This window comes from Narcine bancroftii, chromosome 10 (genome assembly GCF_036971445.1).
Source record: "Narcine bancroftii isolate sNarBan1 chromosome 10, sNarBan1.hap1, whole genome shotgun sequence".
In the NCBI taxonomy this organism is placed as follows: Eukaryota; Metazoa; Chordata; class Chondrichthyes; order Torpediniformes; family Narcinidae; genus Narcine; species Narcine bancroftii.
The window spans coordinates 27,706,362-27,729,474 of NC_091478.1; the positions used below are offsets into that span (position 1 = coordinate 27,706,362).

The following is a 23,113-nucleotide window of genomic DNA, read 5'->3' on the forward strand; positions in this document are numbered from 1 at the left end:
AGGAAGGGTTAGTTTGTTGATTAGGTGTTTAGGGATCGGCACATCATTGTGGGGTGAAGGGCTTGCACTGTTGGAATGTTCTAAGGACAGGGGAGATTAGAGGTCTCCCCCTGAAGATTTTGGTTGAGCCCTGAAGCACTTATCCCAACCTGAGGCATTGATGAACTCTGAGCAGGAAGGTCTGATACTAGCATAGGGGAAGCTCATCCTGTTTGCCCAACACCTACCTGTAGGGCGTGGTCCGCGAAGCCAAGGCCCAGCTGCCGACACACCACCATGGCCTCGGTCAGTCTCCAGTTCATGCCGCACACACTGCCCCACTTGGCTGTGCCGTTAACCTCCACCAGGATCTCCACACGCCCTTCGTGGGAGTTACGGCCCCCTCTCAGTCGGATCTATAACCCAGACCGGGAGAACAGTCACATCAGCATTCCCTAGAGAGTTCACAGTCGGTCACCTGCTCATCTCACCCCATAACCCACCTCCATCTCTGATCCTAGTCTCTTGCCCCTTCCCAGGAGGGGAAATGGTCGGTGTAATGAGGACAGGGTGGGAGGGTGTTGAACGGTGGGAGGAAACCAGAGCCCTCTAGGAAAACCCACAAAGACATAGGAGAGAACGTGCAAACTTCTTACAGACAGAGTGGGATTCGAGTACCGGTCCTGCTCACTGCCACTGTAAAGGAGTTGTGCTAACCATGCCAATCGTGATGTGTTTAAGGCAGAGATTGATAATTATCTGAATAGTCAGGGTATCGAAGATTATGGGGAGAAGGCCAGGGACTGGGACTGATTGGGAGAATGAATCAGTTCATGATGGAATGGTGGGCGAACTCAATGTGTTATGGTCTTATGAGAAACCAGGTGGAATGGAGTGGGATGGGGGCATGGCAGAGGGGAGAAGGGAAAAATCCATTGGAGTAAACGTGGATGTAACCAGAGGGGGGAGGGGGATGTGAATGGAGGGGTGCTGGATGGTAGTGGGTGAGGAAGGAGATAAGACCAGGGGGATGAGAAAGGGAAGTGGCTGGAGTGGGAATAGATCAGCAAGTATAGAGGATGACAGTCCTAGAGTCATGCAGCACGTAAACTGGCCCTTCGGCCCATCGAGTCTGTGCTGACCCTCTCACACCTAATTACACTAATCATAGCCTTATCCCATTGAATCCCTTCCCTGCACTCCCATAAACTATCCCCCACATGCTAGGATCAGTTTATAACTGTCTACTGACTGGGACTGTTTTGGGATGTTGGAGGGAACCAGAGCACCCAGGGGAAAATCCATGCGGTCACAGAGAGAGCGTGCAAACTCCACACAGACAGCAGTTAAGGTCGGGATCAAAACCAGTGTCTCTGGGGCTGTGTTAATAGCACTGCCTCTTTCCAAGCTGCCAGCTACCTCCACATCAATAGAGCAAAAAATAATAACCAAAAAGGTAATAAAAATTATTAAAGCATTCAAGGGTTGGTTACAAGTTTGCATGTTAAATCTGTGGGTTGCCTGGGAAACCAGATGAATATTAATGAGTCACAGCGATGTGGAGGGTTTTAAATTACCAACAATGGAATTTGTCTTTTAATTTTAGCATTTGGTGGCATCTGAACATTTACTTCAGAAAATATATGTTTTTATTGATCAGAAATGGGATAGCAGTGTTCAGGGCCTAGAATTAGGCCTCAGGCCTGGGCCTAGTTTCAGAGTTAAGGTGGCCAGATGTCCGGATTTAAGCCAATCAGTCTGGCTTATGAGGACTTTGTCTTCCTTCCAGCACCAATTTCGCTGGACATTAACTTCTCTTCCATTTGGGAGTGTAGGCCATACACCTCCAAATGGAGGACAAATTAAGGGGCAGAATCATCAAAAGGGAAAGGGACACAGTACTTACCTGTCAATTTAGGGCGTCCCAGAGTCTGAAGACCGTGTGCGGGCATGTTTCTTCTTGCAGGCATGCGCAGTGGATTTGAGTACCGGGGCCAACCGGCGCACAGACGAAGGGGGGATTTGGGTTGGGAACATACAGCGCTGGGTGGCACAAATGACAACGACGTCAAGTGGAGCGTGGACTATGATCTTTGAAGGAGGGTAAGTAACTCAGTTTTGATTCAATTTTTTTTTAAATTTAAATTTTTTAATAAAAAGTTTCTCTTTAAGCATTTCAAAACTTTTGAAATGCGGAAAGAGGAACATTTAAAAAAACAACTTTTAATTGGTATTTGCAGATCCTGCGAATTATGTTAATAGGAGAGTTAAAAATGTAACCAAAGCAAGTGCATGTTTGATACTACTGTTTGTTCGAAGCATATAATTCAGATAATGGCAGTAAAATCACTTCAGCTGTATGGGTTGTGTACATAAAGGTCTGTCAAATGTTAAAATATATTCGACTTCATAATTTAAAACAAAATGGGAAAAGGAAGGAGGGAGAACTATATATGAGGAAGAATGGAAAATAATATGGAGGCGTCAATGGAAGTGATCAGGTCACCGAAATAGAGGGAGTTTGGGTGGGAAAACCTGATAAGATACTTTATTACATCCTACAGGAGAGCCCAACAGGAAATTATAATGGACATTTATAAAATGGAGAAAATAACAGCATCCGTTAATTATAAATTGGAACAATTTGATTCATACTGGGGGAAAAATGGTTTAACTGCATAATACTTCATAGGCCTGACCTTATTCTTACAAATCAATGATTATGTTTAAAAAAAAAATCACTCCCTACTTGTATATAGTTTTCTTCTTTTTCTTGTACTATCTTTTTCTCTCTATAAGGGTTTACCTCAGATAAATATTATGTGGAAAATCTTTGCAAATATAAATATATGATATATATGTATTACATCTTAGATACATCTTATGGAAATGTTTGTTCAACCTTCATTAAAAGATCATTTTTTTTAAACTTGCAGTAGACAGTGGAGGTGTGGAGAGTTGGAGAGAGAAGTTGACTTTTTTGTTCTGAGCTTTTTGACGCTGTGTTCCCTCTAAACTGTGCACGTTTTATATACATGCACGCACTCGCACAAATGCTCAGTGTGTGCGCGTACATGTGCACACAGCACTTCCACCTGTGCACACGTGCACAGCTTAGAGAGACGTCCTCCATTTTGGATATTAACAGAGTTCAAAGCCTGGAATCAGACCTCAGGCCTGGGCTCAGCTTCTTCCCTAGGCCCTGAATGATGGACAGGGTAGCACCTGGGAACATTTACCTTTTTCTGGAAGCTCATGAGGGGGATGTTGCATCGGACAGCTGCATCTTCCTCGTGTTTGCAGTTGTCCCTCACTTCCCGGAAGGTGCAGTCTGTCACCGACTGCTCAAAGCCGCTGCAGGTGACCTTGTTCATGTGGATGGGACCCATTCCTGTCAAACATCATGGAAGAACATTACATCACCTTCCTTGAGCATCAGACTTTGTGTTCACTAATCACACCCAGCCTGCACAACTCATCTTCCTTCACCTGACAGCTCTTTAATTCCCTCTTGCCTCTCTGCCTGACATTTGCTGATCAACTGCCTCTGTTTCCCCCATCTGTTCGTCATCCTTCTCCCCTCCCTGATCCACCAATCGCCTCCTGGACCAGATCCAACACTTTCCACCCTGTCCTCATTACACTGACCATCTCCCCTCTCTCAGTCTCAATGGAAGGTTCCAACCAGAGAGGTCAATCATTCATAGGAACAACATTTCAAGTTCTGTCTCAGCAGCCTCCAAACAGTCGGTGTCAATATCAATTCCTTCAATTTGCGTTAACCCCCTCCCTCTTTTCCCATCCCTCTGTCTCCCTTCCTACCAGAGAGCTTCCCACTTCCCTCTCCCCCCTCACTTCTCAGCTTCCACCCTCCACCCTGTATGCACCTCCCACCTGCCAGCCTGTGCTCCTGTCCCTGCCTCTCCCTCCCCCTCACCACCACCTTTCTGTTCAGGCATCTGCCTGATTTTCAACACCCCTGATGAAGGGCTCAGGCCTGAAACTAGACTGCCTTTTGCTTCTCGTGGATGCCGCACATCCTGCTGAGTTTCTCCAGCATGTTTGTGCACTGCATTAGACCCCAGCATCTGCACTTTATTTATCTCTGCCTAGTCTTGTCCACTATTCGACTGCAGCAAGTACACATCTGTACAATGTACAATGTGTATGACAATAAACTCATTAAATTATCATTATCATTGTAATTGATAGAGGTTTAAAACCATAAGAAATAGGTTCAGGAGTTGGCCATCTAGCCCATCAAGTCTGCTCCACCATTTAATGAGATCATGGCTGATCTGATGATTGGCTCATCTCCACTGACCTGCCTTTTCCCCATATTCCTTAATTACCCAACTATGTAAAAATCTATCCAACTTTGTCTTAAATATATTTACTGAGGTCACCTCCACTTCCTCGATGGGCAGCGAATTCCACAGATTCACCACTCTCTGGGAAAAGCAATTTCTCTTCATCTCGGTCCTAAATCTACTAGCCTGAATCTTGAGGCCACAAAGAGGTGTGAAGGTGGGGCTCACTCCCTCAGGGAGGGGCGGAGATGTCTGTGGTATCAGTGGGTTAAAGGAAAGGTTGGGCAATTGGGGGAAGGGAACAGAGAGTCACATTGAGAGAGGATCACTGGCGTCTCCCTCCACCACCCTCCCCCCTTGACATGATTTACCATGATCGTTGTATGAAGAGGGCACGCAAAATCATTGAGGATCCCTTCCGCCCTGCACACAGCATCTTTCAGCTGCTCCCATCGGGGAAGAGATACAGGAGTATCAGAGCCAGCGCCACCAGGCTGAGGAACAGCTTCATCCCACAGGCAGTGAGAATGTTGAACGACCAAAGGAACTAATCGGATGAACCTTCCGAGTCTCTCATATTCAAGAAAAAATATTTATTTATTTGTGTTTAGATAAATATTTGTCTTGCACATGTGTCGTTTGTCTGTATGTGTATTCTCTCTGGTTGTGTGTCTGTGTGTTTTTACACTGAGGACCAGAGAACGTTGTTCGTCGGGTTGTACTTGTGCAATCAGATGACAATAAACTTGGTTTAACTTCCCGTGCAACCCAACGAAATAATTACTCCACATGGAAATGTTATATTCATCATTCCACACACCCCAATGAAAAGTTTATGCTGTTTGACAAAGTCAATGAGCTCATCCTCTGAAGTTTTGGATCTAAATTCCTTTCAAAGTCCTGGAAAGCAAGTCAAGATCTATGGACTGTAAGGAAGACAATGTTCCAGAGGACACCGTCTCACACTGGAATGTCTGAGCAACATTCCTTCCAGCAGAGCACTTGGAAAATCCAGCCCTGCACTCGAGGGTTTGGTATTCTAGAACAAAATTGGAGAATATTTTTCCCTTCAGAGAAATTATGATTCACTCCTTAAAGTTTCCCATCCAATTTCCTGACTAGGATTGCTTAGTGGTTAGGGCACTGGCCTTGTAAACCAGGGGTTGCAGTTCGTTCCTCACTAAAGCCTCATTTCTATGAGAGGAGTTTGACAAAGTGGAGACTTCCCGTCTTCCTTAGTGATGGCAGCGGTCTAACTTAATTGGACATTGCAAACGTGACATGAACTTTCAGAGAGAAACAAGTGGAACTGTTCAGAATCAGAAACAGGATTATGGTCACTAACATGTCACAAATTTTATTGTTTTGAGGCAGCAGTATTGTGCATTTCAAGGTGCAAAATTATTACGAATTACAATATCGCAAATAAACTATTTTTAAAAAGTGATTAGTGCGACAAAGAGAAAAGGTGAGATAGCATCTAGGGTTCATTGTCCGTTCAGAAATCTGATGGGGGAGGGGAAGAGGCTACTTTGGTAAAGCTGTCCGAGGGTGAGGTGAGGGTGGGGGGAGAAATTGGGGACGAGGACAAAGGAGAAGGAGAGTCACACTCTTGGAGAATCTGCTTGGAAGGATGAGACACAAAACCAAGTCTCCACCTTCTCTCTCTGCAGACGAGAAGCAATAATCTGACGGGAGCAGGACATACTTCACAGTTTCAAGATAAATGTTGAACCTTCATGGGCAAGACTGGCCACCAAAAGATCTTGCTGTGCTCCGTCCACTTAGAACAGAGATGTGAGGAATTTCTTCAGCCAGAGGGTGGTGAATCTGTGAAATTTGTTGCCAAAGGTGGTTATGGAGACAGGATGTTGTGTTTTTAAGGCAGAGATTGATAGATTAGTGATTAGCCAGATATTCAAAGGATATGGGAGAAGGTCAGGCATTGGACCTGAGTGAGAAAGTGGATCAGTTCATGATTGAAAGCTGGGGTAGACGATGGGCTGAATGGTGTATTCCTGCTGAACATCCAAAATCTCCCTTAACAGCAGAACGCAACTGCGACACTATGTCGTATGGCCTATATGGAACTATTGGGGGGGGGGGAAGGGGGCAGGAGTTTCTTCTCGAGTGTAGACCAGGAAATGTCACTGAGCTTTGCTGGCGATTTCTGACTCACCCACACACCAATGAGAGGAGCTACACACTGTCTGCCAGCTTATGTTCACTGGGATCTCTCTGGGAAAATATTACATGACGCTATGTCTAGTACACATGAGTGCTCCACATAACTCCATCCAAGCAGATTCACTTGATTGTGATTACAGTAACAGACACGTAATTTTAAAAACTCAAAGCGTAGAGATCAGAGGGGAATAAAACAAGGCTTTTTTTCTCTCTCTCCACCAGTCCTCAGATTTCTGCATTTCTGCAGCTGTCTGATCAGTCAACCAGAGAAGAATGCAGGGGTGGAGAGAGAGAGAGAGAGAAGAGGGAGAGAGAGGGGTGAGAAAGAGAGAGGGGGAGAGAAAAGAGATGGAGTGAGGGAGAAAGAGAGGTAGAGAGAGAAAGAGATGGAGTGAGGGAGAAAGAGAGGTGGAGAGAGAAAGAGATGGAGTGAGGGAGAAAGAGAGGTGGAGAGAGAAAGAGATGGAGTGAGGGAGAAAGAGAGGTGGAGAGAGAAAGAGATGGAGTGAGGGAGAAAGAGAGGTGGAGAGAGAAAGAGATGGAGTGAGGGAGAAAGAGAGGTGGAGAGAGAAAGAGATGGAGTGAGGGAGAAAGAGAGGTGGAGAGAGAAAGAGATGGAGTGAGGGAGAAAGAGAGGTGGAGAGAGAAAGAGATGGAGGGAGGGAGAAAGAGAGGTGGAGAGAGAAAGAGATGGAGTGAGGGGAGAGAGAGGTGGAGAGAGAAAGAGATGGAGTGAGGGAGAAAGAGAGGTGGAGAGAGAAAGAGATGGAGTGAGGGAGAAAGAGAGGTGGAGAGAGAAAGAGATGGAGTGAGGGAGAAAGAGAGGTGGAGAGAGAAAGAGATGGAGTGAGGGGAGAGAGAAAGAGATGGAGTGAGGGAGAAAGAGAGGTGGAGAGAGAAAGAGATGGAGTGAGGGAGAAAGAGAGGTGGAGAGAGAAAGAGATGGAGTGAGGGAGAAAGAGAGGTGGAGAGAGAAAGAGATGGAGTGAGGGAGAAAGAGAGGTGGAGAGAGAAAGAGATGGAGTGAGGGGAGAGAGAGGTGGAGAGAGAAAGAGATGGAGTGAGGGAGAAAGAGAGGTGGAGAGAGAAAGAGATGGAGTGAGGGAGAAAGAGAGGTGGAAAGAGAAAGAGATGGAGTGAGGGGAGAGAGAGGGAACTAAGGAGCTAGGGAGAGAGGGAGGGAAGGAGTGAGAGAAAGAGAAAGGGGAGACAGTGAGGATTTAGATGGGGAGAGGGAGAGACAGATGCAGAGAAGGAGATGAGGAGATTGAGAGATGGGGAAATTAGAGAGAAAGGGAGGGGAAAGACAAAGAGGAAGACAACGGTGAGGAATGTGGATGATGAAGTACCGAGGGTTCATGGTTTGCTGAAATGTGAGAGCCCACTAACTTACCCAGAAGTGCCATGCTTGATGTAATTTAATTCCCACCCAAGGTCTTGTCTCCTGACGCTTATTTCAGACAAGTTCATTTGGAGATTTTGTTTAGGTTGATGAATGTTGAACAACCTCCAGTCCTGTCATCTCTGGGTTTTAATTAGTGCGTCCCCAGACCATTCCAATTAGTCCCAATGTTTCTTCCAAAAAAAAGTATCTCAGAAAGCAGAATTAATTATTTTTCTCTCCCTTCCCTTCTCCTGTGTTGTTTTTGTATTAATATTTTAGCCATGGCTCCCTTATGAAGGCAGTTGTTAGTGTCACCACATGGAAACTCACAAAGAAGTAATTTCATCTGATTAGCTCTCCACCCCCTCCCCTATCGTCATGCAGAGGCTGCAGTCAGTGGTACCTACAGAATGCACTGCAGTCATTCACTCGGGCTACTCCGACTGTTCCTCCTGAACTAACCCCCTCTCTTCGAGGGGTGAAGACAAAATACCATCTTCTGCACATCCCGCACCATCCTGACTTGGAAATCTATCCCCATTCCTTCATCGTCATTGGGTCCGAACCCTGAATCCCCCTCCCCACCAGCTCTCTGGGCACCCCTTCGCCAGAGGGACTGCAGTGGTTCAGGGTCGTGACCCCCAGCACCTTTCCAATCCCAGTGTTCAGCCAGCAGCCACCAACCATCATAGATCAAGGCTGGAACCCCATGCATGTTGATAGGATAGTTAAGAAGCTGTATAGTGCACTAGCCTTCATTAGTTGGGGGATAAAGTTCAAAACCTGTGAACTAATGTTGCAGCTCTATAATACTCTGGTTAGACAACACTTGGTGTATTGGATTCAGTTCTGGGTGGCACGGTTGGCATAGTAGTTAACGCAAACCCTTTACAGCGCCAGCAATCGGGAATGGGGTTCAAATCCCATTCTGTCTGTAAGGAGTTTGTACATTCTCCCCGTGTCTGCGTGGGTTTTCTCCAGGGGCTCCGGTTTCCTCCCACCGTTCAAAACGTACCAGGGATGTCGGTTAATTGGGTGTAAATTGGGACTCATAGGCCAAAATGGCCTGTTACTATGCAGTATGTCTAAAAAAAATTACAGGAAAAATGTAGATGCTTTGGAGAGATTTACCAGGATGTTGCCTGAATTGGAGAACAGATCATATGAACCAAAGTTAACAGAGCAAGGGTAGAAAAGAATGAGGGTATCTTTGTAGAGTGGATAAGATTATGAAGGGCTTTGATGTGTGGACAGCAACATCTTTTTTCTGGGGCATTAATCTGTGCAAGGTGAGAAGATGAAAGTTTAGACTAGATGTTTTATACTTCGAGTAATGGGTCCCTGAAATCCATTGCCACGGGTGGTGGTGGAGGATGAGTCAATAGTGGCATTCATGTATGGATGCAAGAAAAATAGAGGGTTATGGGTGTGAGGGAGGGAAGGGTAGATGGCTGTGGAGTAGGTTTACATTAGTCAGCAAAGCATCGTAGGCAGAAGGGCCTGGACTGTGCTGGAATGTTCTATTTTCTATGAAATTTCTAGTCAATATGCAGCACACGTCTCTGACCCTATCTGGATGTGGATGATTCACAGAGTGTGTCACTGATGTAACAGGCCAAACTTTAGCCACAGCCGGGGTGGGAGAAAGGATGTGCACTCAACATAGGACGGCACAGTTACCATGGCAGTTATTACAATCCTCTACAGCGCCAGCGACCCAGGTTCAAATCAGGTGCTGTCTGTAAAGAGTTTACACATTCTTCGTGTCTGGGTCGGTTTTCCCCGAATGCTCTGGTTTCCTCCCACATACCAAAAGCATAGGTGGTTGGTAGGGTTAATTGGGTGTAGTTGGGCTGCACAGGTTTCTATAATGCTGTATCATTAAACTAAATTTAAACAAATTATCTGTGATCAACAGGAGAAACTCCAGATGCTGGAAAACTAGAGCCAAACCCAAAATGCTGGAGGAACTCAGCGGGTCAGGCAGCACCTGTGGACAATTCAGACTGAAACCCTTCAGTGGGAATATTGCCTGATCTGCAGAGTTCCTCCGCCATTTTGTTCGTTGGTCCAACGTTTACCTGCGTTAAGGTTGATTCAGTTCTGAGGCCGACTATAAGATGAATCAAAGATCAAAAATATAATTCCCCTAACCGAGTGTTCAGTTGTTCTCACCACCTGACAAAAGCTAGGTTGAAAAAAGCCTTATCTCCTGACTCAGAATCTGGGCAGACACTTTTCTTAAACACTGTATTAATGAGAGCACGTTTGTCCTCAGGATCACAAAGTTCACAGGTTTTATTCAGTGATGTGATAAGAGATTGGATCCCAAGGCCAGCATTTATTGCCCATACCTAAATGCCCCTGATAAAGTAGGGAGAGCCAGCTTCTTCACCCACCTCGATCCATCTGGAGAAGGTTCTCCCATGGTGCTGGTGGGGAGGGAGTTCTGAGATTTGGACCCAGTGATGCGTTTTCCAAGTTGGAATGGTGTTGGACTGAGAGTGGTCCATGCAGTGGTGCAGCTTTGCCCTCTTGGCAGTTGAGATTCTGGGTTTGGGAGGTGATGTCAAGGTAACATGGGTGGGTAAATGGCAAGCATTCTGTCGGTAACATACACTGCAACTGCTATACACCACTGTCGGAGGGAGGGGTGCTTGTGATGGTGGATGAAGTGCCAATTTTGCAGACTGATTTATCCTGCATGAATGATGGGGTGTGGGGGGGGGTGGGGGGCAGTTGGACGTACCTACAAGTCTACTGAAGTAGGGAGTTAAACAAGAAAGTCTGCAGACACTGATTTTAGTTTACACAAAATGCTGGAGAAACTCAGCAGATCAGACTGTTTTTTTATATGACAAAGGTAAAGAACCATAACCAATGTTTCGAGCCCTTCATCAAGGTGTGAGCAAAAAGCAGGCAGGTGTCTGAATAAAATGGTGGAGTACCAGGTCACAGGTGGATACAGTGGGAGAGCAGAAGATTAAAAAAAAGCTGGGAAGCGATAGGGGGAGGGGATGTCTCTCTGAATGAAGGGGATGTCTCTCTGAATGAAGGGGTAGAGAGCTGGAGGAAAGGAGACAGGGGGATTGGGAAGAGAGAGAGACAGTGAAGTGGGCTAACAGAAACCAGAGAAGTCAGTGTTAATGCCATCCATTTGAAGGGAGCCCAGAAGGATATTTATTATCTATTGTTCCTCCAATTTGTGGGTGGTCATGGGCTGGCAGTGCATGAGGTCATGGACATGTCAGAGTGGGAATGAAATGCAGAATTTAAAAAGCTGGCCACTGGCAGGTCCCTGCTATTGCAGCGGACAGAGCGAAGGTACTCATCAAAGTGATTTCCCAGTCTGCATCCAGCATTTCTGATGAACATGAGACCATGTGGGGAACATCAGATGCAGGAGAAGACCCCTGCAGATTTGCAAGCATTGCTTCACTTGAAATGACTGTTTGGGACCCCAAATGGTGGTGAGGTAAGAGGTATGGGCGCAAGTGTAGCATCTCCTGCACTCATAGGGATAGGTGCCAGTGGGGGAGGGAGGGAGTGTTTGGTGGAAAGGGAGGAGTGGACAAGGAAGTCACAGAGGAAGTGGTCCTTGCAGAGAGGGGAAGATGTGTCAAGTGGTGGGATCACTTTGTAGATGATGGAAATTGCAGAAGATAATATGTTGAAGCAGCAGCTGGTGGGATTAAATACTCATAACAATCATAAACACAGATATTTTCAGCATGAATAGGCTTGAGGTGGCCTGAATTGCCTGCATTTGGCACATATTGCCCTCAACCTTTCCTATTCATCGACCCATCCAAATATTTTTTACAGGATAAATGTCCCTCCTCTACCACTTTTTCTTGTAGCTCGTTCCACACACCCACCACCCTCTGTGTGAGAAATTTGGCCCTCGAGTCCCCTTTACATCTCTCCCCTATCATCTCTAGTTTTAGACACCCCTGCCCTGGGGTAAAGATTACCCTTGCTATCCCCCTCATGGTTTGATGAACCTCTATAAGGCCACCCCTCAGGCTCCTGCACTCCGGGGAAAATAGCCCCAATTTGTCCAGGGCAACACATAAAGTGCCCAGTTTTCCAGCATCCCCATTCTCTCATTTTCCCAGTCTGAGCTAATGCAGGCCCTCCTGATCGCAATACCTGTGCCTTCGTGTAAACAAACCCTCTGATAAACGCTCTTCAAGAGTGAAACACTAAAGTCTGCAAATGCTGTGATTGTAGTGAAAACACAGAAATGCTGGAGGAGCTCAACTGGTCTCGCAGGGTCCAGACTTTAACCAGACGCCTTCCTGTTTTTTGCTTACCATATCCAATCAACGCCTTTTGGCTTTTGGTCAAGACTCCTCCCCCTGCCCCTTCCATTCTCCCCCTTTTTCTGTCCAGCCTTTATCCAGATTCCTTCCTGTTCTTTACTTGTACCTTGAAGAAGGGCTCGGGCTGTAATATATTTTTACCTCCTACAGATGCTGCGAAACTGGTCGAGTTCCTCCAGCATTTCTGTGTGCTTTTAATGCCACTCATCGAGACACTGGGCTTCTGCATACCAACAGTGATTACACTGGGACAGTATCAACACAGCAATTAGGAACTTGGAGGATAAACAATCATTAGATGGAAGTACGTAGGCATGCTCATGTTCAGAGAGGGCCTAATTATCCTCAGATTACAGCGTTCAGCTCTGAGGTTTTATTTCTCAGTTGAGGTGTTGGAGTAACTTGAAAAGTGGTGTGAAGAAAGTGATCTGGTGATGGGAACCTCTCTCCAATGGGTGCTGCTGAGATGGAGAGCTGCTGTGAGCTGGGACTCGTGGCCTGGAAGGGGAGAAGGCTGGGCAGTGGGGCTGAGTGGGGCAGACTCGATGGGCTGAATCGCACATTTCTACTCTTATATCTTATAGGCTTATGGTTGAAAGGAAGGAGACTACAAGAGGCTGCCACATTGGAATGTGTGCAGTCCTAGCTGAGGACAACATCTTTCCACTGACGATATTGGATGTGGATAAAATGACAATCCACAGGCACCACTACAGAGGCAGGATTTGTGTTCATCATTCATTTGATGCGCTTCATTTAAAATTTTCCGGCTCCTATGACAGGATTTGAACTTGTGTCGAGACAAACAGACCAGACCTCTGAAACCTGATTCAGTCACTTACTGACTATGCATGCAGCAGCTCTGGGTCTCTCTGAATCGGCCGGGGTGTGGAGGGGTAAGGGGTGGGAAGAGTGATGGCCTTGAGCTAAGTGGAGCCAAGGTTGGACCCTGCAGTGCAACTCTGCAACTCTATCCCTTGGCAGTGGGAATGTGTTTAGCCTCTTTGCTCATTGACAGATGCTGGAAGGAATCTGGGTGGTGTCAGAACTTGTGGAGTCTCACGAGGAAAGGACAAATCTACATTCTAACCCAGGTTTACAAGGACAGCCCTAATTTCCCCTGAGAGGTTGGAGGGGGTGAGCCACCTCTCTAAACCAAGGCAGCTTTCCCATCCCATGTTTCCTCATTGGGCTCTGCATTTAAGAAAGGGTGTGCTGAAGTTGGAGAGGGTTCAAAGGAGGTCACAAGAACAATTCTGGGAATGAAAGGGTTATGATATGAAGAGCTTTTGACAGCTTTTGGTTGGAATTTTGGAGAATGAGGGGATCTCATTGAAACATTTCAAATGTTGAACGGTGTAGACAGAGATGTGGAGGTATTTCTTCAGCCAGAGGGTTAAGTTCTAGTGAAGTTGCTTGGACAATCCCTGGGGAGGTCCAGGGATTATGGGGAGTTAATCACAACCTCATTGCTATAGGTCTGGAGTCACAGACAGACCAGGTCTCTCTACAAGTGAAGTAAAACAGGAAAGTCTGCAAACTCTGTGATTGAAGCAAAAACACATTGATGGAAAACTCAGCAGGTCAAACATTGTCCTTTATATACTGTAGCAAAGATAAAGATACAAGACCAATGTTTCGGGCTTGAGACCTTGATCAAGGTATATACAAAATATAGGCAGTCGTCTGCATTGGTATATATTTTTTAGCATGCTTTGATGAAGGGCTGAAGCCCGAAAGATTGATTATGTAGCTTTATCTTTGCGATATAAAGGACACTGTTTGACCAACATTTTGTTTTTATGGTCTATGAGTGAATCAGATGAGATTGTAATACAGTCCAGTAGTCATATTACATCTTATTCCAGATCTATTCAGTTAACCGAATTGCATATCACAGCGGTCTTGGTTGGGATTGAAGTTACTTCTCTACAACATCATCCAGGCATCTCTCGTCCACAGTTCAGTCAATAAAGGATTGAGTTACTGTCTGTGGTATGGGTAAGGCACCAAGAGATTTCTCCCTCTAAAAGAAGCTTGTTCACATGGAATGTGGAGAAAAACTAAGACACCCATCTGTTACTGGAATTGGGTATGACAAAGACAGTCCAGTACAGGAACAGGCCCTTCAATCTGTGCGTCCGTGCAGAACATGATGTCCAAATTAAACTAAAACTCTGCTGCCTGCCCCGATCCATATCCCTCCACCCCTTTCACATTCACAAGCCTCGTAAATGCCACGATTGTATCTGCTTCCACCACTACTCCCAGCAACTCATTTCAGGCACCTACCTCTCTGTGTAGAAACAAAATTTTCCCCACACATCTCCTTTAAACACCCTCCCTCCCTCATCTTAAGCATATGTTCTCTAATGTGACCTTTTTACCCTAATATTAATTGAAATATTTCACAGGATAATTGTGGACAGCTTTGGTGTCCCTATTTGGGGAGGGGTGCACTTGTGTTGGAGGGCAATGTAAGGTTCATTCCTGAGGTGAGGGGGTTACCTTGTTATGAAAGTTTACGTGGGTGGGGTTGCTGGAGTTTGGCAGAATGAGCAGCAATCAATGTCAAAATTCTTCAGGGTTATTTCAGGCTCCATGCATCTTCGGTGAGGATTATTTAGTTTGGCAAGATCTAATTCTATAATTGAGGCCTTTCCCAATGTCCTCGCCCCAAGGACGGTGGATCTTTGGAACTCTCTCCACAGGGAGCTGAGGAGATGGATGACTGGATCTGTTCAAGTTGGAGAGGGACAGTTCTTTGGTTCTGAAGGGAGGGAAAAGCTCTGGGGAATGGGCAAGTGAGGGGAGTGGCAGGCCAAGGTCAGATCAATGGCATGGAGGAATGAGGGGACAAATGGTCGGCCTGCTCCCTATTTCTCAATGCTATCGCAAGGCCTTGCTGAAGCCAACCCATAATCCTATTGGAAGCAACAATTATTCCACAACTTCCTGCCTCAACACTCAGATGTTTGGACATATCCCAACATTATTTGCTTTGGAATCAATCTGTCAGTGATCCTTGCAAGCTGTGCACGTGTGTGAGACAGATGCAAGGAGAGACCTATCCTCGTGGCAAACTGCTGAGGGTGCATTGAAGCCAGGAGGGGTTCTTCTGACACACTAGGAGCCATTCAGCCCACAAGACCCATCTTGGTAGGTGCAATCCCATTACATCAGAACAGAACAATAGGAGCAGGAGTTGGCTATTCAGCCTTTTCAGCCTGCTCCATCATTCAACGAGACTACAGCTGTGGATTCAGCTCCACCTACATGCCTTTTCCCCAGAACCTTTCATACCACTTCAATGCAAAATCTATCTGTGTCTTAAACACATTTAGTGAGGCAGCCTCTTCTGCTTCCATGGGCAGAGGATTCCACAGATTCACCACTCTCTGGAAGAAGCAATTCCTCCTAATCTCTGCCATAAATCTATTCCCCCAAATCTTGAGGCTGTGTCCCCTAGTTATAGTTCTCCTTCCCCTTATATTCCCACACCCTTACAACATTCCCCCTCGCACACCATTAACCCCCACCATCCCTATTCCATCACTGACCTCCCACTCTCCACCCCCCACCCCATCGCTGACTTCCCACTCTCTACTCCCCACCCCATCACTGACCTCCCATTCTCCACCCCACCCCCATCACTGACCCTCCCACTCTCCATCCCACCCCCATCAATGACCTCCCACTCTCCCCCATTAATCCTCACCCCATCACTGACCCACTTTACCTCCACCATCCTCCACCACGGACCTCCCACTCTCCCCCCACCCTCATCACTGCCTTTCTCCCACTGACTTGGCCCACCCCTCATCACTGAATTTCTCCAACTCCCCCCTCCACCCCCATCACTGACCTTCTCCCAACCTGCTCATCACTGACCTTGCCCCAGCCGAGCTCCAGTGAGTGCCTCCCTGGCACTACCATAGCCCAGCTCACGGCACACCACGCTGGCGGACAAGAGGTTCCAGCGGTCGTCACATATGGTCCCCCACTTGCCATTCTTCAGTACCTCCACTCTTCCCTCGCCGGTCTGTGCTCCGGCCTTCAGCCGCACCAGGGGTTGCTGCAGAGAGAGAAACCACATGTTGGCCATTGCTCGAACACTGCCTGGGTGACGCCTTGGTCAAGCCCACAAGATGCCACATCACTATGCCAATGACCACACTTCAGAGTTGACACACAGCTTAGTAGCAAAGTAGGCACTGGGATCAATCATATTAGATCAGCCCAAGATGGCGGCACCTGCTGCATCTGTGGCCATGAGAAATTACAGACTCTGAGGAGCAGCGGATTGTGACAGGGCATCAGAAAACAGGGAGACGACATCCCCATTTGCAAAGGAGAAGCAGAGGATACAACCCTACAGGATGGTGACCATGATAGTGAACCCGTGAGGGTCTCAGTGGGTGAAAGACCCGCGCAGGTTGTGGGCTATTGGAGACTGGCTCATGGGAACCAGGTATCGGAACTGGGATTTGTGAGGGTGCTGAGGGCAAGAAAGGTTCCCGACAGACCTGGGGTACTGATGATATAGACAGGATGGAGATTGGGCAGAAAAGTGGCAGATGGAGTTCAATCTAGATAAGTGTGAGGCATTTTGGAAGGACAAACCAGAAGGCTGAGTACAGGTCAATGGTCAGTTACTTAAGAGTGTGGATGAACAGAGGGACCTTGGGGTTCAAATTCATACATCCCTCAAGGTTGCTGCACAGATTGATAGAATTCTAAAAATCTCTAGTGAGACCACACTTAAAGTATTGTGTTCAGTTCTGGTCACCCTATTACAGGAAGGATGTGAAAACTATGGAGAGGGTACTGAGTAGATTTACCAGGATATAACCTAGATTGGAAAATAAGTCTTATGAGGCAAGAGCAGAGCTGGGACTTTTAACTTTGGAGCATAGAAGGATGAGAGGAGACTTAATAGAGGTCTACAAGATTATGAGAGGCATAAATAGGGTGGACAGCCAGTGTCTCTTTCTCAGTGTGGGAATAGTAAACACCAGAGGATATAAGTAAAAAGTGAAGGGAGGGAAGTTAGGGGAGACATCAGGGGGACTTTTAAAAAAAAACGCAGAGTTGCGAGTGCCTGGAATGCCTTGCCAGGGATGGTGGTGGAGGCTCAAACATTAGGATCTTTTAAGAGACTCTTAGTCAGGCACATGGATTACGGGATAGGGAGGGTTTAGTACTTTATTTAAGGAATATATGGGTCAGCACAACATTGAAGGCCAATGGGCCTGTACTGTTCTATGTTCCAATCTGGATAAGTGAGAGGTGATGCAGTTAGCAAGATCAAACTTGAAGGTGGAGTACAGGTACAGGGTTAATGGCAGGACTCTTAACAGTGTTTGGGGTCCAGGTCCATAGATCCCTCAACATTGTCACACAAGTTGATAGGGTAGTTAAGAAGGTGTATGGTACACTGGCCTTCTTTAGTTAGGGGATTGTGTTCAAGATCCATGAGGTAATGCTGCTGCTCTATAAAACTCTGGTTAGACCAAATGTGCAATATTGTGTTCTGTTCTGAATGCCTCATTGCAGGAAGGATGTAGATGCTTTGGAGAAGAGATTTACTAGGATGTTCCCTGGATTGGAGAACGTCATATGAAGCAAGGTTGACAGAGCCAAAACTTTTCTCTTTGGAGTGGTAAAAGTTGAAAGCTAACAATAGAGTATATAAGACCTTAGATAGGGTAGACAGACAGCATCTTTTTCCAGAGTGACAGTAGCAAATACCAGAGGACATCTGTTTTATGGTGAGTGGAGAAATGTTTACGAGAGATGTCAGAGATATGTTTTTCACTTAGAGAGTGGTGGGCGCCTGGAATGCATTGCTGGGGGTGGTGGTAGAGGCTGGTAGAAATGTTCAAAAGAGAGGCACATAGATATAAAATCGAGGGTTACATTGATGTGGAGTAGGTTTGTACAAGAGAGAGGAGAGGGAGAGGGGGAGAGAGAGAGAGATGAAGATATTCATACATCTCCCTACATTTTGCTTATAACCTCGATGAAGGGCTCAGCCCTGAAACATATGCTCTATAAAGTACACTTCTCCAGCATTGTTTTTACTTCAATCTTAGTGACTGCAGTCTTTTGTATTTTACTCAAGGCAGAGAAAGAGCTGGGTTTCTGGAGGACATTGTCAGCTGAGTGGATGAAGGTATGTGTGTGAACATGGACAGAATCCTGATCCTGGTTTTGTGGGGTAGACAGATGGAAAGTCTATGCTCTGTGTGAAAGTGGGATGAATCAACAATGATGCAGTGAATCTAACACAAGGTCTTGTAGGGAAAGGCACAGTTCACAGCTGATCATTGTAATGATGGCAACTGCGATATTGGGTTACATGAAGATGGACCATCCTGCAAGTCAAGCCCAACCTCCCCTGGGAGATCGCGGGGACGCACAGGCTCCTCGCTTAAGCAATGATCATGAGGCTAGACAATACAGACAGACTCCCCCACCCACCCACCTCCCCTCCTCCTCACCTCAGCTCGGTAAGCCTTCCTGAATCGACTGGCGCTGGCCTGTGTGAACGCAGGCCCTGCCACGCAGCTAACCACCGCGTGCATCCCCTTTTCACAGGGGTGCAGTTTCTTCCCTGCCGAGACCTGGACCCTGCACTCCGAGAGGTGTGGCTCACTCCCGCTGCACATCACCTTGTGGATCCAAAAGCTCTTCTTTCTGGTGGCCGAGTACAACCTGTCAGTGCAAGAGAAAGGCAAAGTGATGTGCAGTGCCGCCTATTCCATGTCCAACATCCCTCCTCCCCCTTCCATTAACTGCTTCCCTCACTCGTTGATGTGGCCACCTTAGCATTTATTGTCCACCCCTAACTGTCCCCGATCTATAGAGGTTGTGAAGAATGAAGTCACATGCAGTCCAGACCAGGTAAAGGTATCAGATTTTATCCACCAAAGGGACACTAGTTGGCTTCACAACGTCCTGTGCTCTCCTAATTATTGTTGCGAGGCTACTATTCTCACTTATGTTATCTTCTTACATTTGGCTTCAAATCAGAAATTTGGATGTGGCTCAGAGTTTAAGGAAGGCCCTTCCTCTCTGCAGGTAGGTTGCCTTGAAGACAGCAGCACTGATAAACCACTGCTAGGCTCAGTGGGCAGGGGTGACATCATGAAGGATCCTGGAATCCTCAGAAAGAAGATGACCCATGAGGAGAACCAGTGTCCTGAGATGCAGAGAGCCTCCCACAGCTTGCAATTCATGGACGGCCACTGCAGTGAGTTATCATTGTCATTGCCCCATTTGGGGAAAATAACGTCACACTACAAACTCCTCTCTCTCTCCCCTTCTCTTTCTCTCACACTCACCCTCTCTCCATCTCCCCATCACACACCATCTCTCCCTCACTCTCCCTCCCTCTCTTTTTCTCCCTCTCTTATACCCTCTCACTATTTTCCTTTCCCTCTATCACCTCTCTCCTCTTCTTTTTCTCTCCATCTCCCTCTCTCACCCTTTCTCCACCTCTCTTTTCCTCTCCCTTACTCTCACTCTCTCTCTCTCTCCATCATTTTCTTTCCCTCTTTCTCTCACTTCTCTCCCTCTCTCTCTGTATCTCTCCCTCCCTTGCTCCCTACATATTTAGATCTCAGTTCATGCAAACCTCCTTTCTAGCTTCAATTTAAGTGGAACAGCATGTGAAAGGCTCACAGAAAGTACATGCAGGCCAGCCGTGATTCTGAGGGAAGATAAATGATGAATTACTCAGGGTAAAACTGCTTGCTACCTGGCTTTAGGATTCTTCATCTTTTGGTCCCATTGCTTCCTGCAACAATAGAATGGAAGAGATTAATATGGAGTTGGCACCTCTGATCATTTAATGTAGTTGGTGTATTATACCTATCTGTATGGCTGCAGCAAACAAGAATGTCAGTCTATCTGTACAGTTTACTTAAGTACATGACAATAAAATCTTGTCATAATCTCTCCCAAGGGAGGAATTATCTTCTCAGGAAATAACACTGTCAAAACTGCTGAGAATCTTGTACTGTACATCTCAACCTTCTACACTCTGGTTCAGTACAGGCTCAACCTGACCAAACTTCTTTCTCCAAGAAGCCAGCACCTTCCAAACCCGCCACTTCTACCAGCTGAAAGGACACCCGCTCCCTGGAATTTGCTCACAAGCCACACCCCGGTCTGACTTGGAAGTATATCTCCGTTCATTAACCGACAAGTCTTGGATCTCCCTCCTGAATAGCATTGCAGGTCCATCCATACCTCGAGAATTGCAGTGGTTCAAGAAGGCAGCTCCCCACCACCTTCTCAAGGACAATTAAATGCTGGCTCTGCCTGTGAGCCCCCAATTGGACATATCAAAAAAAAGAAAACCCTTCTCTACTACACTCAGACCTCCCCCCCCCCCACCCCACCAATCCACAAACCAATCATTTATGTTACCTTCCACACATTAAGCTACATTGACTTAAGAGATCTCCTTGGGACTTTCATACACAGACAAATAAGGAGTCACACAGCATGGAAACAGGCCCATACTAACCAAATACGTCCCACCCACAATGGACCCACCCACCCGTGTTTGGCCCATATCCCTCTACACTCATCCTATCCATGGATCCAGATGTTTCTTAAACATTGCTATAGTAATTGTAGAGAGCAGGGGTGTGATTTATCTCAATGCAAGTTATGGTTTTAATCTTTAAATGAATATAAAACACTCTATCAATGTGAATCCTTGCAACACAATCAAAATCACCCCTGCTTTTCTCTGACAACAAAACTCCTAGCCTTATTTCATTTACTCAGTATTTATTGGATTCCAATCATCTCAGCTGCCAACATTAAAAATTACCAGGAATCACTGCTCTCATTTCTGATAATGTTCTATGAAATCTCTCATTGGTAATAAGTGCTTTTGATGTATTCGTACTGAAGAACAACTATGTCACATTGTAATGCCGGGCCTATACTCAACCCTATATGATGTACCATTTGCACCACTTCCATGCACTGCTGGTTTATTTTCTGTTACAATTGCACTCTCTACAGTGCGACTTGCCTGGATCGCAGGCGCAAGTAACAAATAAACATTTAATCCTTTGTGATGTTAATGAATGGAGTGCATCGAGTGGCCAAATAGCCTCCTCCTGCTCCAATTTATGAATTCAATACAAAGTCTTAAAAGGAACAAAAGGGGATACTCTGAGATCTGTAGAGAGAGGAGCGGAGCACAGGAATAATCCCCATCCTTCCAATCGTCCAAAAAAGTCTCAGCTTTCAACACACTTTGTGCGACATGATCTATTGACCAGCTGGAATGGGGACTGACTGGTGGTTTTGAATGGAAAAGGCAGGAATTTGTAACTGGCGAGTTGGAACAAGACTCATTTATTCTGCAGCTCATAGCCTAATTCCCACCCCACCGTCTGTGGGACACGTCAGGAGTGTGACGAATCCCTTTCCACTTGCCTGGAAGAGATCAGCTCTCAAGGAGTTCAACACTACCCATGGAAACACAGCCCATTTGAGTTCCACCACCCTAAATATTCACCACCACCCCTCCCCCCACCCCACCAATCACCAGCACACAGTGGGTGCAGTTGCTCACCCTGCCCACTCCCACAGCACCTCGCCTCAAACAGTGAAGGATGTCGTCTAACACCACAACGGGTGAACTTGGAAAATGGACTAAGGAATGGCTGGTGGAGTTTAATTGGCACAAGTGTTGCATTTCAGTGAGTTGAACTGGTAGGCGAATGGCAGGGCTCTAGGGAATGTTGAAAATCAGAGGGACTTGGTGATACCTGTGCGGGATTCCATAAAGGATGGACATATGTAGACGGGGTGGTGGAAGCAATTGGCTCACTTCTTTTCATCGGTCAGGACAATGAGTGAAGGAGCCGGGACACCACGTGACAACTGTACAAGACATTGGTGAGATTGCACTTGGAGTATTGTGTGTACCAATAGTCTGAAAACACTGTGATTGAAGTAAAAGCACAATGCTGGAGAAACTCAACAGGTCATATCGTGTATGTTGCAAAGATAAAGATACATATTCAACGTTTCAGGCTTGATCAAGGTATGAGTAAATGTAGGCAGGTGTCCAAACATAATGGTGGGGTGGGGGGGGGTGGTGGAGGGAGAGGGGAAGGAGCACAGTCCCACAAGCAGGAGATGAATTTTGTCCAGGCGCACTCCAACCTGATGGCATTAACATCGACATCTCTGGTTCCTGCTTGTCCACTCCCCATTCTCTCCATTCCTCCATCTCTCCACCCCCTTCCCTCTCCATTCAGAGCCACCCTCCCCCCCTTCCCCTGCTTGCTGGTGTGCCCTCCCTCTGTTTTCCACTTATCACCTCCTGCCTGTGGAACCGTGCTCCTCCCCCCACCATTCTGTTCGGACGCCTGCCTACATTTTGCTCTTACCTTGATGAAGGGCCAAGCCCGAAATGTTGGTTATGTATCTTTATCTTTGCTATATAAAGTACACTGACCTGCTGAGTTTCTCCAGCATTATATATTTACTTGGAGTATTGTGTGTAGTTTTGGTCTCACAGCTATAGGAAGGATATCATTACACCGTGCAAAGGCTGGGATTAATTATAAGGGGAGAAAGAGTAGGATTGGACTTTTTTCCCTCTAGTGTAGGAGACTGAGAGGGGTCCTTACAATTTATAAAATCACAAGGGCCATGGAGAAGATCAATAGTCAGAGACTTTTTTCCCCATGGTAGTTGAATTTAAAATAAAGGGCAAAGGTTTAAGATTTAAAAGGGAACTGAGGGGCACCTTCTTCACAGAGAAGGTGGAGAGTGTGTGGAATGAGCTACCAGAGGAAGTGGTAGAAACAGGGAATTGCCACAGGTACATGAACAGTAAAGGTTTGGAGAGATATTGGCTGAATGTTGGCAAGATGGATGAGCTTGGC

At 46.4% G+C, this 23,113-nt stretch overlaps 1 protein-coding gene across 1 annotated transcript in view; it reads right to left on the bottom strand.

Moving 5' to 3' along the window:
* Positions 1 to 23,113, bottom strand: part of loxl4 (lysyl oxidase-like 4) — an 88,249-nt gene that overhangs the window by 26,290 nt on the left and 38,846 nt on the right. Inside the window, exons 8-12 of the mRNA XM_069900331.1 lie at positions 19,948 to 19,986; positions 18,689 to 18,902; positions 16,077 to 16,260; positions 3,219 to 3,370; positions 228 to 395 (exon numbers count right to left, since the gene is read on the bottom strand). Of these exons, the coding sequence (XP_069756432.1) occupies positions 228 to 395; positions 3,219 to 3,370; positions 16,077 to 16,260; positions 18,689 to 18,902; positions 19,948 to 19,986 (757 nt within the window). The remainder of the gene's footprint in view (positions 1 to 227; positions 396 to 3,218; positions 3,371 to 16,076; positions 16,261 to 18,688; positions 18,903 to 19,947; positions 19,987 to 23,113) is intronic.